We start from the raw sequence: 13,103 nt of genomic DNA, 5'->3' as shown, positions 1-13,103 counted from the left end.
TTATGTTGCACTGATGCACTTTCAGCCAACAGAATATTTATTAAAACTTCATAGCCTTAATCTTTCTTCTCCTGTATATAGAACAATCCTTACTTGCTAGCTACTCTTAACCACGGTATTAATACTATTGTTTTTCAGTGTATAATATTTCTAGGCACCGAAAACAAATGTATAAATTGATATTTAAAGCCTGTATCATTATTGTTGAGATGTGGCTGGTTAGTGTGATTGCAAGGAAGGTCTCGGAATACATGCCTTCATCACACATTTTTTAAATTTATATTATTGCGGACTGGGTAGCTTTACTCCTAGTATTTCATTAAAACCTTCAATACTGCTTCACGGTACAATAGGTAAAATATTTGTGTGAAAACGTTGTTGCAAGACCATTGTAAATCCCTTCCCATCATTGAAAAAGGTTCACTGACATGTTGACTCACCCTCTGTTTGGTGTTCAATGTCAGCGCGTTCACAGAGATGGGGAGAGCTGAACAGTGTTGTGGCTTGAGGGTGTTTGTTGCTGCAATTCCTCTCTTGACTGTTAGGACAATTACCTATTGTACCTTTAAGTTAAGTACCTAGCCAGCGGCATGCTACAGTCTACATGTTCTTCAGTCATTAGCTGGCGAGCTGTGCTTCAAGAATTTCATTTAAACCGTCTTGCGCATTATTAACAGACAAAACTGGATAACCAATGACATGAGTTTTCATTACATTCCATGTTTCATTAATACAAAAGGCTACAGTTCATTAGCTAGCCATGCTATACAATGTGACTTTATAGTAAAGTGGCTGCCCATATATGTGTGTACCTAAATTATGCAATATTGTTATGCAGCTAAAGGGTATTTTTTATTTATGTAATTGGAACATAAATAAAAAATACCCTTTAGCTGCATAACAATATTGCATAATTTAGGTACATTGCTCCATCACCATTGCTCCATCACCAGTTTAGCTAGCTAGCTAACAAGTAGAACATTTTGAAATTGAACATTTGAAATTGCAACTGCTGAACTACACTTGTAGTACTACTAGTGGTGGTCACTAGTCCTGCATACACATAGCAGTTTCATACTATCGCGTGAGTGTTGTGGTTGTAATGACATTGTTGCCCTCAGGTAAAGCCCAGGAAGTGGAAGTTGAACTGTTGGAGAACCACAGAGAAGAGGCAAGTCAACTGCAGAAGGTCATCGCTCAGAAGGATGATGATCTCAAGAGGACAGTGCAGCGATATGAGGAAATCCTGCAGGTACAGTCCTGTGTGTGGTGCAGTGACGCCAAGAAATCATGTGCTATAGCTTTGTGGATTGTGCAGTGATATCAAGAGATCCTTTGCTGTAGCTCAGTGTGTGGTGAAGGCAGTTTTGTGTTTTTTAAAATGTTTTTGTGCCTAGGAAATGGGCTGTGAAAAGCGTAAACTCAGTGAGCACTTTATTAGGTATTTATTAGACTTATTTTTGACACTTATTGGTCTTCTGCTGCTGTAGCCTATCCACTTTTTGATGTGTTGTGTGTTCAGAGATGTTCTTCTCCATACCACTGTTTTCATGTGTGGTTATTTGCATTACTATTACTATTTGCGTTACCTTCCTGTCCGCTTCGGCCCTTCTCCTCTGACCTGGTGGAATCAAGCAAGCTTTTATTTCGCTTATCTGGCTGCCAATGATATGTCTTATATTAATCTGGCTAGCTAGTTAAGTGATTTTGTAAGCTAGCTTCAGATTGGGTGTAACGGTGAAGATGTTGTGGTTTACAATGTAGCTAAAATATATAAACACAGATGTACTAATAGCTAGCTTGTGTGTGTGGGAGTTTGTTTGTGTGTGTGTGTGTGTGTGTGTGTGTGTGTGTCTGAGTGTCTGCGTGTATGTGTGTGCACGTGCACAAAAGGGCGTGTGTGTGTGTACAGGAGAGAGAACCCCCTCCATCATTGCTTCTGATATTGCTCACTTGATTAGCTTGCAGAAACCCTGGCTTTAGGTCAACTCTTCACCTTGCTTGCTTGGATTAATCAAAAATAATATTTTCTGAATCTATAATTATTGCCTGTTGAGATTTGTGAATTTTAAACAAAAATAATAAATAAGCAATATTATACGCTTTTCCTTAAAAGGCATGTCCACCATGCAGTTCTTATCTATTATTTTCTCCATGGGTCATTTGTGTTTTCTAAGGGTTTGAATTGACACAGTAGTTCACCCCAAGGTTCAATTTTCAGATTCTACTCTACCAGCTCTACAGGGCTACAAACCTTGAGAGAGTACAACAGTCTAAGCTTGTAATTATATTTCTCTCTGGAATATACAAAAATATAAGTCTATAAATGAATGAAAATCATACAAATTTGTCTGTTGTAAAAGTATGTGAAATGTGATACTACATAGTATACTGCATTCTGCTGGGACAGGTTTGCCAAATACAGGAAAAATCAGTCATACAGTTGAAAGTAAGCATGGAAGTTCAAGTTCAAGTGTGGAAGTATTGAATTCATTCTAATTAATTTCTAAATTTCTTAATACTTTCTGGCCCACCTGCCAGTCATTTTAATTAATTAAAATAAATACTCTGAGATATAAAAAAAATAAAAAATAAAAAAATAAAAACTGGCTTATGGAGTTATAAAACATAAAAATAAATTACAACTTTTCCATCTTAATCCAATTTGGGTAATGACAAAAATGTGGTATGTCAGTCTTTCCACAGTTGTGTTTACAGTTTTTTCTACATTTTCAGCATTCAGTGTTCTCTGCCTCTCATCACATGATGTTTTTGTTTAGTCTGTGCTGGATTCTGCTCATAAATATTGTTTTCACTCTGGTTTGTTTGTAACTTGAGGATGTTTTATGGCAGACTATTTGGGCTCTGAAAATGTGGGCTTAGGAATTTTGTACAGTAGCATACTGAATTTGGAATTAATTTCTTAGCCCTCCTATTGATTTAAAATTTCATGAATGGTTTCACATGTGGGGTCAAATTCAGCCCAACAGTTGAAATAAACATTAAAATATTGTAATAGAAAAGTTTTTACACCTAGTGTGTCGCCTTCTTATTGTCTTCCAAATTACTAGCCTTTTATTCATAAATATTAAAAATCTGTGAGAAACATCTAATTTTAGAGCCTAAGGTACAAGAAGTGAAGGTTTGGCACCAATTCTTTTGTTTTTGCAATACAATGATTTTGGCTGAGATAAAAAGATGAACACGAGACAAAAGTTGAGAATTTCTTGGTATTTACAGCCAGATGTGTTAAGCTACTTAGTACATTTGGTATCAGACCACCCAATTCTTAGGTGAGGAAAGGTGAGGTAAAGTATTTAAGTAAATAACACTTCATATTTGGTAGCATATCCCTTTCTTGCAATAAATGCATTAAGCCTGCGACCCATTAACATCACCAAACTGTTGCGTTCTTTTGTGATGCTTTTCTAGGCTTTTACTGGGCCTCTATCAGTTCTTGTTTGTTTTGGGGGATTTTTCCCATCAGTCTCCTCTTCAGGAGGTGAAATGCATGATCAATTGGGTTACGGTCTGGTTATTAACTTGGTCAGTCTAAAACCTTCCACGTTTTATCCCTAACGATGTCCTCTGTCGTGTTAGCAGTGTGTTTTGTAATTTCTGCATGATGAAGTTCCTCCCTATTAGTTTGGATGCATTTCTGATCATTTGGCAGACAAAATGTTTTTGTAGACTTCAGAATTCATCCTGCTGCTACCATCATGATTTACAGCATCAATTAATCAATTAATCATCAAAGATTAGTGAGCCTACTCCAGAAGCAGCCATGCAAGCCCAAGCCATGACACTTCCTCCACCGTGCTTCACAGATGAGCTTGTATGTTTTTATCATGAGCAGATCCCTTCTTTCTCCACACTTTGGCCTTTCCATAACTTTAGTGGAGGTAAAGGTTTAGTAAGGTTTAGTCTTGGTCTCATCAGTCCATAAAACTTTGTTCCGGAACTGTGGCTCAGCTCTGTACTTCTTTGCCAATTGCAGTCTCACCTTCCGTTTCTTACTAGTGATGAGTGGATTGTATCTTGTGATATAGCCTCTATATTGTTACTCTCTAAATACCTTCACCCCTGCCTTGTGAAGATTGTTTGTGATGTTACTGACTGATGTCACAATGGTTCTGTCATCAACTGCTGTTGTTTTCCTTGGTCAAGCTGTTCGATGTATGTTGCTCACTACACCACTGGTTTCTTTCTTTTTCAGGACAAGTTGTTGTACACGCTATCCCCAATGCTTTTGCAATGGCTCTGATCGATTGCCCCTCTTTTCTAAGCTTCGAAATGGCTTGCTTTTCTCCCAAAGACAGCTCTGTAGTATACATGTTGGTTTATCTTTTCTAAAACAAATGCAGTCTTCAGAGGCAAAACCCACTCAATCTAACAGGAACAAGAAACAACTGTCAGTCACATTCCAATACTTTTGCTCACCTAAATATTGGGCTCTTCAAAGTTGTTTAACAAATCTAGATAAAAATACCAGGAAAAGCTGAAATTGACCTTGCTGTTCCAATACTTTTGGAGGGGACTGTAATTGAGTATAAATGAGTCATGTTCTGCACAACCTGAATATAAATTACAGGGCTGTAGCCTGTTCTCAAAAATCTGTGCCGATACCTTCATGGATAGTAGGCTGATCAATTTAATTTATTTTGAGGCTGTCTGCAAATGCAAACATTGCACTCAAATTTTTTTTCCTCTGTTTTCCTCTTCAAGCTGCACCACTCCCTGTCCCTCCCTACCTCCCTGTAAACCTTAATTGTTGTCTTTCTGTGATATTTACTTGTGTATCAGCCTGTTTAGTTTGGCTAGGTAAGCAGTGTTTGGCTAGGTAAGCGGTTTGTTCATACAAACTGCGTGTCGCAGTATTACGATAAAAAAAAAACTGATGATCAAATAGGCCCTGGTCCTTATCTTTGTTGTACAGGTAGCAGTTGAATTTGTACTTCCCTCTAGGGTCTTTCAGCGCACTTATCCCTGCACTTTGCACTTTGTTGTACGTCGCTCTGGATAAGAGCATCTGCCAAATGCCATTAATGTAATGTAGTGTAATTTTTTTCAGATTAATTTCCTTAGTTTTTACACCGCGAGGTTCAATTTAATACTTGACAGGTCATAAATATTTGTTAAAAATGAAACCCTTGGCTGAGAACTTGCATTCAATAATCTATTCGGCCCACTAGCTAACTAAAGTACTTCTACTGGCAAAAAGTGGTATTTTGTCATTAATTTCATAATAAATCTATAGGTTTTGTTTTCATAGCATGCATAACGATCCATGATTTAAAAGTATAGTTAGCTTCATTGTCTTCCATTTCAATGATAATTCTGCTGTCTGAACACATTTCTTCATCAACACAGTATTTGCATATTTTTATCTTGCTAGCGAGATTGGATGTTCTCTCATGACATGTGAAATGAGAATTATCTCATATCAGACAGTCAGCTAGCTAGCGAGGTAGATCGCAAACTACTTTTAAAAGCCTAACTATAGGCTCGCTAGTTAAACAGCTAGTATTAACACTGTCACTGCTATTTTTGCCATTGGTAGCTGTACGTTTTCTATTTATGAACACAGACATGGCTGGTCTAATTTTGGCTGCCCTTGCTTTAATGTATCCGATACCTTTTCAGACATTGAGTGCTTGCTTGCCATGTTGGACAGTCAGTGAGACTGGCTGCTGCTAGCTTACTGTCCATGTGCTATGTAATGTCATCTAGCTACAACCTGCACAAGATAACGTTGCTGAACATAATGGTCTCATTTATAACTTTGGATTAGTCCCATGAAATGATTGCTTGATGTAGAATGATATTGCTGAAATCACGCATGCTTTCAATCTTTTCCTGAAGAATGTTCTGGAAATTGTCTTCTGATGACAGGAACTGACAATTAAGTGTTCTCCATGAGGTCTTCAGAGTGGAAATGACAGGGTTACTAGTACTCAGCAGGAGCATTGTGTTTCCTCAGAAAAGAGAGGAAGAGATGGGTGCACGAGTGTGGGAGGTGCAGAAGGAACTGGAGGAGCTACAGCAAAGTACTCAGAACAGTCCACAGGTACTGCAGATTGAGAATCACACACATTGCATTGCAGTAACAGTGTTAATCACGATACCAGTGGTCATCTGAGCAGTGTGCCTTGAGTTTCTTTGGTCAGTTTTACCCATCTATTTCCTTAGGTACATGTTTGTGATTCTCAGTACATCATATCACGCCATTTATGGGCATAATGACGGCAGTTGGGATAGTAACAGTGGATCCCATGTACAGTTGCTTGAACTATATGCTGTTGAATGTATTGGCAGTTAACAAACTAAATTCATGCTTTATGTTTTCAGGGGTCTCTCACAGAGCTGCAGGTGAGTAAACTTTCCTAAGGCATTACATTTCATTGCAGGTGTTTAGCTGACACTTTTATCCAAAGCAACTTAGGCTAAGCACGCTCAAGGGCCCGACAGCTGTGCAGATCTTATTGTGGCTACACCATGGCTTTAACCACCAACCTTCAGGGACCCTGTCATGTATTTTAACCACTAGGCTACAGGCTGCCCCTACAAGAGCTATGACTGATATTGGGGTGACATTTGCTCAGGAGGTAAGAGCGTCTGGCAGTCGGAAGGTTGCTGGTTCAATCCCCTGCCCTGGGTGTGTCGCCCTGGGTGTGTAGAAGTGTCCTAACCCCAAATTGCCCGAGTGAGCTGTGAATGGTTGACTCAAAGGCATTCATTGTAAAGCGCTTTGGATAAAAGCTATATAAATAGCAGTCCATATTACCAATGTACAGTAAAAGAGGTCAGCGAGCACTCTATAAGCATAGCATATGTTCTTCAAATATTTGTGGATCAGAAACGGACATGAAAAATTATATTATGGGGCAAGTAACATGGCTTTATTACTCTCGACTAGACCAACCACAAAGCAGTTCTAGCTTTGAAATTGACTGTAGACTGTATAGTTCACAGGCTGTAACTTTACTTACTGTGGGGTAGGTTTTACCGCTGTACGGTTATATGTTTTAATGCTGATGCTTCCTTATTGACACACAAGCTTTGTCACAATCCCTGTCAAATGGAAGTAAAGGAATCCAATTGTCTTTGGTCGATCCTGGTACTTCAATGATGTCACTTGTAAGGCTCTGAGCTAACTTGCTCACTTATCACTTTTTCCCTACGATTCTGATTTTTTGCTTGCAAATGATGATTATTGTCTGTCACTAAATGGATCAGTGATGGTATACTAAAAGAGGAGTAGTGATTGGCTAAAGAGCAGCTATCCAGCTCAACTAAACTGGCTGTTAGCACTGCTAATTAAGAAAAGTGTCCATTAATGTTACAGCAAATTAAATTTGCTTCCTTTATATATATTATACATGAGTAGGTTGCTCCACTAGAAACCATGATTTTCACTGGAGCCTGACACAGTGGAGGGGGAGGGCTCACTCCTTGGGGTGTTTCCTTCTCCCAACTCCCGGCTCAATCTGCATTTTTCCTGACAGAGGAATGTTATTATTAACAAGAGCATTTAGTTCAGAATTTTTCCTGCCTTAGGAAAGCCATTCATAATGACTGCACTTAGTCCAGAATTTATCTTTGCAAAAATGTTTATTAGTATTAAGAATCGCAATGTAACCATAAATACACACACATGCTTACAAGCATATAAAGTGCCCTCCATAATGTTTGGGACAAAGACCCATCATTTATTTATTTCACATGTGGTTAATTGCACATTTTAATAAATAATAATAAAGTTCATTTTTATACATTTTGGTTTCACCATGTAGAAATAACAGGAGTGTTTATATATAGTCCTCCGAGAGCACCATAATGTTTGGGACACATGGAAGCACATGTGTTTGTAATTGCTCAGGTGTGTTTAATTGCCTCTTTAATGGATGTATAAGAGAGCTTTCCGCACCTCAGCATGATGAAACCCAAATATGAATATACTCTTTAATAAAATCTGAGAACGTTAACCACATGTTAATTGTGTGATTTCAAATCTAAAATTTTGCCAAATCAAGATATAATGGGTCTTTGTCCCAAATATTATGGAGGGCAAGTATGTATAACTATGTGCAAATATCAAACATCAAAATATACTGAATGCAGTTCAACTTCTAAGATTTGACCCTCAAAAATACGGACTTACTATTCAGCCAACGAGGGTATTGAGAGTTTCTCTTTGTGAATATTGTTGAATATAAAAATGTGAGCACAATTCAGGACTTTGTGCCTTTGGAATAGCCCGCATTCCCAAATGGTTCTACTGTAGTCTATATCCGTACTCTTTGGGAGATGGTAAGATCATTATGGAATCTATAGATGGAATCTCTCTCTCTCCCTGTCTCTTTCTCTCTATCTTACTTCCTCCTCTCTCTCCCTTCTGTGTCCAGGCTCAGCTCGCACAGAAGACCACCCTGCTGAGTGAGGCCAGGCTGAAGGAGCAGGAGTTCCAGGAAACGGTGAGCATACAACCCCTTCATGCAGGCCTACTGTCACCACTACACCTCACAATGTCTCATTCGTACACCCCTACTGTCACCCACTACCCCCCACAGTGTTCCCTTCGTACAGCCCTATTGTCACCCACTATCTCCCACAAAGTCCCCTTCGTTCAGCCCTACTGTCACTCACTTCACCCAAAATGTCCCCTTCATACAGCCACAATGTCCCTGCTGTATACCTTCACACACACTTCACTGATCACGTCACGCCACAAACTTCACACGGCCTGCCTTCCACCTTGTGTTCCCAAAGCATTAATGATGGATTGAGAGGCTGAACAAGGCTTATACTGTGCCACTGATGCTTATCCACCTTGAACTGTTTCATCCCACTCATCTGGAATACAGTTTTTCTCATGGCATTAACTTTATTGAAAATCACATCTGTTTACTCTTATTTAGCTACCACACAGCATTCCCCTGGCTCACATGAACACTCACACAAACACACACAAACACACACATCATATCTCTCTCCCTCTCTCTCTCCATCAACTGACATGGTTTTGCTGAATTTGGTTATCTAGATCCACACACTAGAGGACAAATTTCGATGTGTCCACAAGAACTCAGTGGTGACTCACCTAGGATCTGCATATGGAGGTAAGATTAGAACTGGGCCTTCCTATGATTATAGCCAAAACATTTATTTGCATGGGGAACCAAACTAAATTAGACCTGGCTCAAATACATAATTGGGTTCAACCTTAAGCTTTACTGTGCTTGTCTGATGTATCGGAACCTATTAAATACTCTCAAAAAGTACATACAAAGTACTCTGGCCTTCTGGTCCTCTTGGTTGGCTCAGTTGCACCAGGCAAGATCAGTTGAGCACAGAAAAGTATTTGAATCCAAAACAATTACCCATTTCACCTATGTCTGAACTAAATTTATTTGAAGCTCTGCTTGCAAGAAATATCTTCCTTTTTAGGTGATGGGCACTTCATTATAACAATATAAACACAGATGGGTAGTATATTCTTCTGAAGTAAATGTTGCATTTTCCCATTTGATGCAAAGATCTGTAAACCTGTAAATGGCAGATATCTGCTGTGCTTATTTATCAGTGAAGTGGTTCAATCAAGGCCTATTTAAGGATGCAGGCAGTTGAAAATGTGAAAATTTCATTTGCAGCAGAAAACATCTGGAGGACACATAGGTTCAATAAGGGGCCATCGGCTGCAATGCTGTGTTAAATAGATTATTTATTTGACATGAGTATGGACAGGACAAATGAGCAGTCCAGCTGTTCAGCTGAATCTTCTGGCATTTTTCACAACGAAAAATCTGCTTAATACCCAGCCATCAATCTTTGTCCTATCTTTAGTGCTCATACTCTGTTCAAATGGATCAAAAGGGCTGGGAGATGTGAAGATGGGAAATGGGGTCAGGGGTGTAAGGCACGGTAGCCCCCATATGTACCGTTACAGTGTCATAATGCTGGATCCCCCAGAATTGGGGTGATAAAGGGAGTGTTTGGGCGTGTAATGGTGGCTGAGGGTGGCTGAGGGTGGCTGTGGGTGTAATGGGCCGGGGGGGGGTGTACTTTATACTGGCCGCTTATACAGTGGCAAAAGTGTTCACATTTTGGACGCTATTGTGTTGTAGATTAATTTTTTTTAATTTTAAGTGGATAATGCTATTTTTGCCCATCAATCTGCACCCAATTACCCATAATGACAAAGTAGAAAAATGTTTTAAAAAACGTTTTTCAAACTACTTAAAAATCCATTTACATAAGTATTCAGAACCTTTGCTGTGGCACTCCTTGAGATGTGTCTAGAACTTGATTGGAGTCCACCTGTGGCAAATTTAATTGAATGGACATATAGTCCCCTCCAAAATGATTGGAACAGCAAGGTCAATTCCTTTGTTTTTGCTATACACTGAAGACAATTGTGTTTGAGGTCAAAAGATGTACATTAGATCATAGATCTGAATTTCAGTTTTTATTTCCTGGTTTTAATCTAGATTTGTTAAACAACTTAAAACATATGGCCTTTTGTATCAGACCATCCAATCAGAGCCATTGCACAAGCATTGGGGATAGCTTGTACAAGAACTTGGAATGTTCTGAGAATGAAAGAAACCGCTGGCGTACTGAGCAACAGAAATCAAACAGGTCAACCAAGGAAAACAACAGCAGTTGATGACAGAAACATTATGAGAGCTGTGAAGGAAAACCACAAAACATCAGTCAGTGACATCAAAAACAATCTCCACAGGGCAGAAGTGAAGGTATCTCAGTCAATCGTTCAAAGAAGACATAGAGAGCAGCAATATAGATGCTATACCACAAGATGCAAACCACTCATCAGTAGTAAGAATTGGAAGGCAAAATTACAATTTGAAGTACAAAAGTTCTGGAAAAGTTATGAACTGATGAGACCAAGATTAACCTCCACAAAAGTGATGGAAAGGCCAAAGTGTGGAGCATGATCCAAAACATATGAGCTCATGTGTGAAGCACGGTGGAGAAAGTGTCATAGCTTCGGGTTGCATGGCTGCTTCTGGAGTTGGATCACTAATCTTTATTGGTGATGTAACTCATGATGGCAGCAGCAAGATTAATTCGGAAGCCTGCAAAAACTGGAGCAGGTGTGTAAAAATCATACACACCTGTTTATTTAAGGTCAGGACAAAAACCAAGCCATGAAGTCTAAGGAACTATCTGTAGACCTAAAATTGTGGCGAGGCATAGATCAGGGCAAGGGTTTAAAACCATTTCGAAAGCTTTGAGTGTTCCCTGGGGCACAATGGCCTCAATCATGTGACATGGAAGAACCACCAGGACTCAGTTTGGCCAAACCGAGTAACCCAGGCAAGAAGTGCCTTGATCTTGATCAAGAACCCAACGGTCACTAACAGAGCTTTGGAAATCCTCTGCAGAGATGGGAGAACCTGCTGGAAGGACGGCTATCTCTGTAGAGTCGTATGACGGAAACCACTCTTGAGTAAATAACATATGACAGCCTGCTTGGAGTTTGCCAAAGGGCATTTCAAAGACTCTGAGAGCATGAGGAAAAAGATTCTTTGATCTGATGAGTCAAAAATTGAACTCTTTGGGCAGAACTCCAAGCATTATGTCTGGCGAACAGCCAGCTATTATTCAAGCGATCAGGCCCTATAGACTGTGAGCTGGGCTGCCCAGCCTGTGTCTTGTGTATGTCAGCATCTGGCCAGGCTGAGACAGCCTTTCCTTTCCATCATAGTTGTAAAGTTTCATGTTGAAATATCTAGGGACATGCATTGTGGAAATTCTGGGAAGATGACCGTCTTGTTTGACATCGTAGCACAAATGAAAACTGCAACCAAGTTTCCACGTTCATATATGAAAAAAAATTCATATAAAATGTAAGGATCTTACCAATTCTATTTGTGTAGCAAGCTATTTCAACTTGCTTAGAGCTGTGGAGTCTCTGTTTTTTGTGAGTTTGGAAAATGTTTAAATGAAAAATAAATAAATGAGTTTCAGATGACTATGGCGTGACATTTTTGCTTAATTTACAGCATCAACTGTGCATCCAATGCATGTTCAGGACAAACACCTATTGCCTTGATTTGCCATAATATTTTATTTAGAATTACACAATTAACATGTGGTTAGAGTGCACAATTTCAGATGTTATTAAATGGTATTGTTTTATACACTTTGGTTTCACCATGTAGAAATTATACATTGTCCCCCCTTTCAGGGCACCATAATGTTTGGGACACATGGTTTCACAGGTTTTTGTAGTTCCTCAGGTGTGTTCAATTGCTTCCTTAAAGGTACAATAGGTAAGATTTTTGTGTTAAAACATTGTTACAAGACCATTCCTATCATTGAAAAAGGCTCACTGTCATGTTGACTCACTCACTGCCTGTGTTTATAGTCCTTAAAATCAGGTTTCAAAGTGTACATTTGTAGGGCCATCAAATGTATCAAAACATTGTACAGCTGTACAGCAATTAAAGCTCATTGGTTGAAAAATGGTTCCAACTGCCACAGCCAATGACATTCTTGGGGCTTATTCTGATTGTGCGTGTAGCTGCCCAAATTGCACTCCAGACAATCACTGAAACTCTGCTGTACTATTGCTTATTATCCAAGCGAAGACTACATATCTAATTATAAAACAATACCAGTTTTTATCTCTAGCAACAAGCAAAATAGCTATAGTTGGCTTGAAGAATTAAAATATAGGCAATACGAACATAATAGTGATTGCACAAGCTTTGTGCTTCAGGTGGATATTTGTACATTCGGGAAGCTAACTAGTAATCCTTCATTTGCTTGTTATAGCGAACTGCTACTGTTTAATAACTAGATAAGCAATAGTATACAGAGTTTCAGTGATTGCTTGTCTGGAGTTTAATTTGGGCAGCTACACGTTCCTTTTGAGGTTGTCTGTTTTTGCAATTCCTCAATTGACTATTAGGAGTCTGAAATTACCTATTGTACCTTTAATGCAGGTACTGTATAAGAAAGCTTTCAGCACCTAGTCTTTCCTCTAGTCTTTCGATCACTTTTGGGAAATATTATTGCTGTTTGTCAACTAAAGTCAAATAAGTCATTATGAGACTGAGGAACATTTGTCCTAAATG

The 13,103-nt window shown here is 39.0% G+C and overlaps 1 protein-coding gene across 2 annotated transcripts in view; it reads left to right on the top strand.

Moving 5' to 3' along the window:
- golga4 (golgin A4) overlaps positions 1-13,103 on the top strand; it is a 59,830-nt gene that overhangs the window by 39,674 nt on the left and 7,053 nt on the right. For both annotated transcript variants that reach the window (XM_061232648.1, XM_061232640.1), the window contains 5 exons: positions 1,122-1,252; positions 5,981-6,067; positions 6,349-6,369; positions 8,406-8,474; positions 9,044-9,119. In XM_061232648.1, coding sequence (XP_061088632.1) covers positions 1,122-1,252; positions 5,981-6,067; positions 6,349-6,369; positions 8,406-8,474; positions 9,044-9,119 — 384 coding nt within the window. The remainder of the gene's footprint in view (positions 1-1,121; positions 1,253-5,980; positions 6,068-6,348; positions 6,370-8,405; positions 8,475-9,043; positions 9,120-13,103) is intronic.

Source organism: Conger conger, chromosome 1, assembly GCF_963514075.1.
Source record: "Conger conger chromosome 1, fConCon1.1, whole genome shotgun sequence".
NCBI lineage: Eukaryota > Metazoa > Chordata > Actinopteri > Anguilliformes > Congridae > Conger > Conger conger.
The sequence above is the reverse complement of the archived record's forward strand: the minus strand, read 5'-3'. Positions and strand labels throughout refer to the sequence as shown.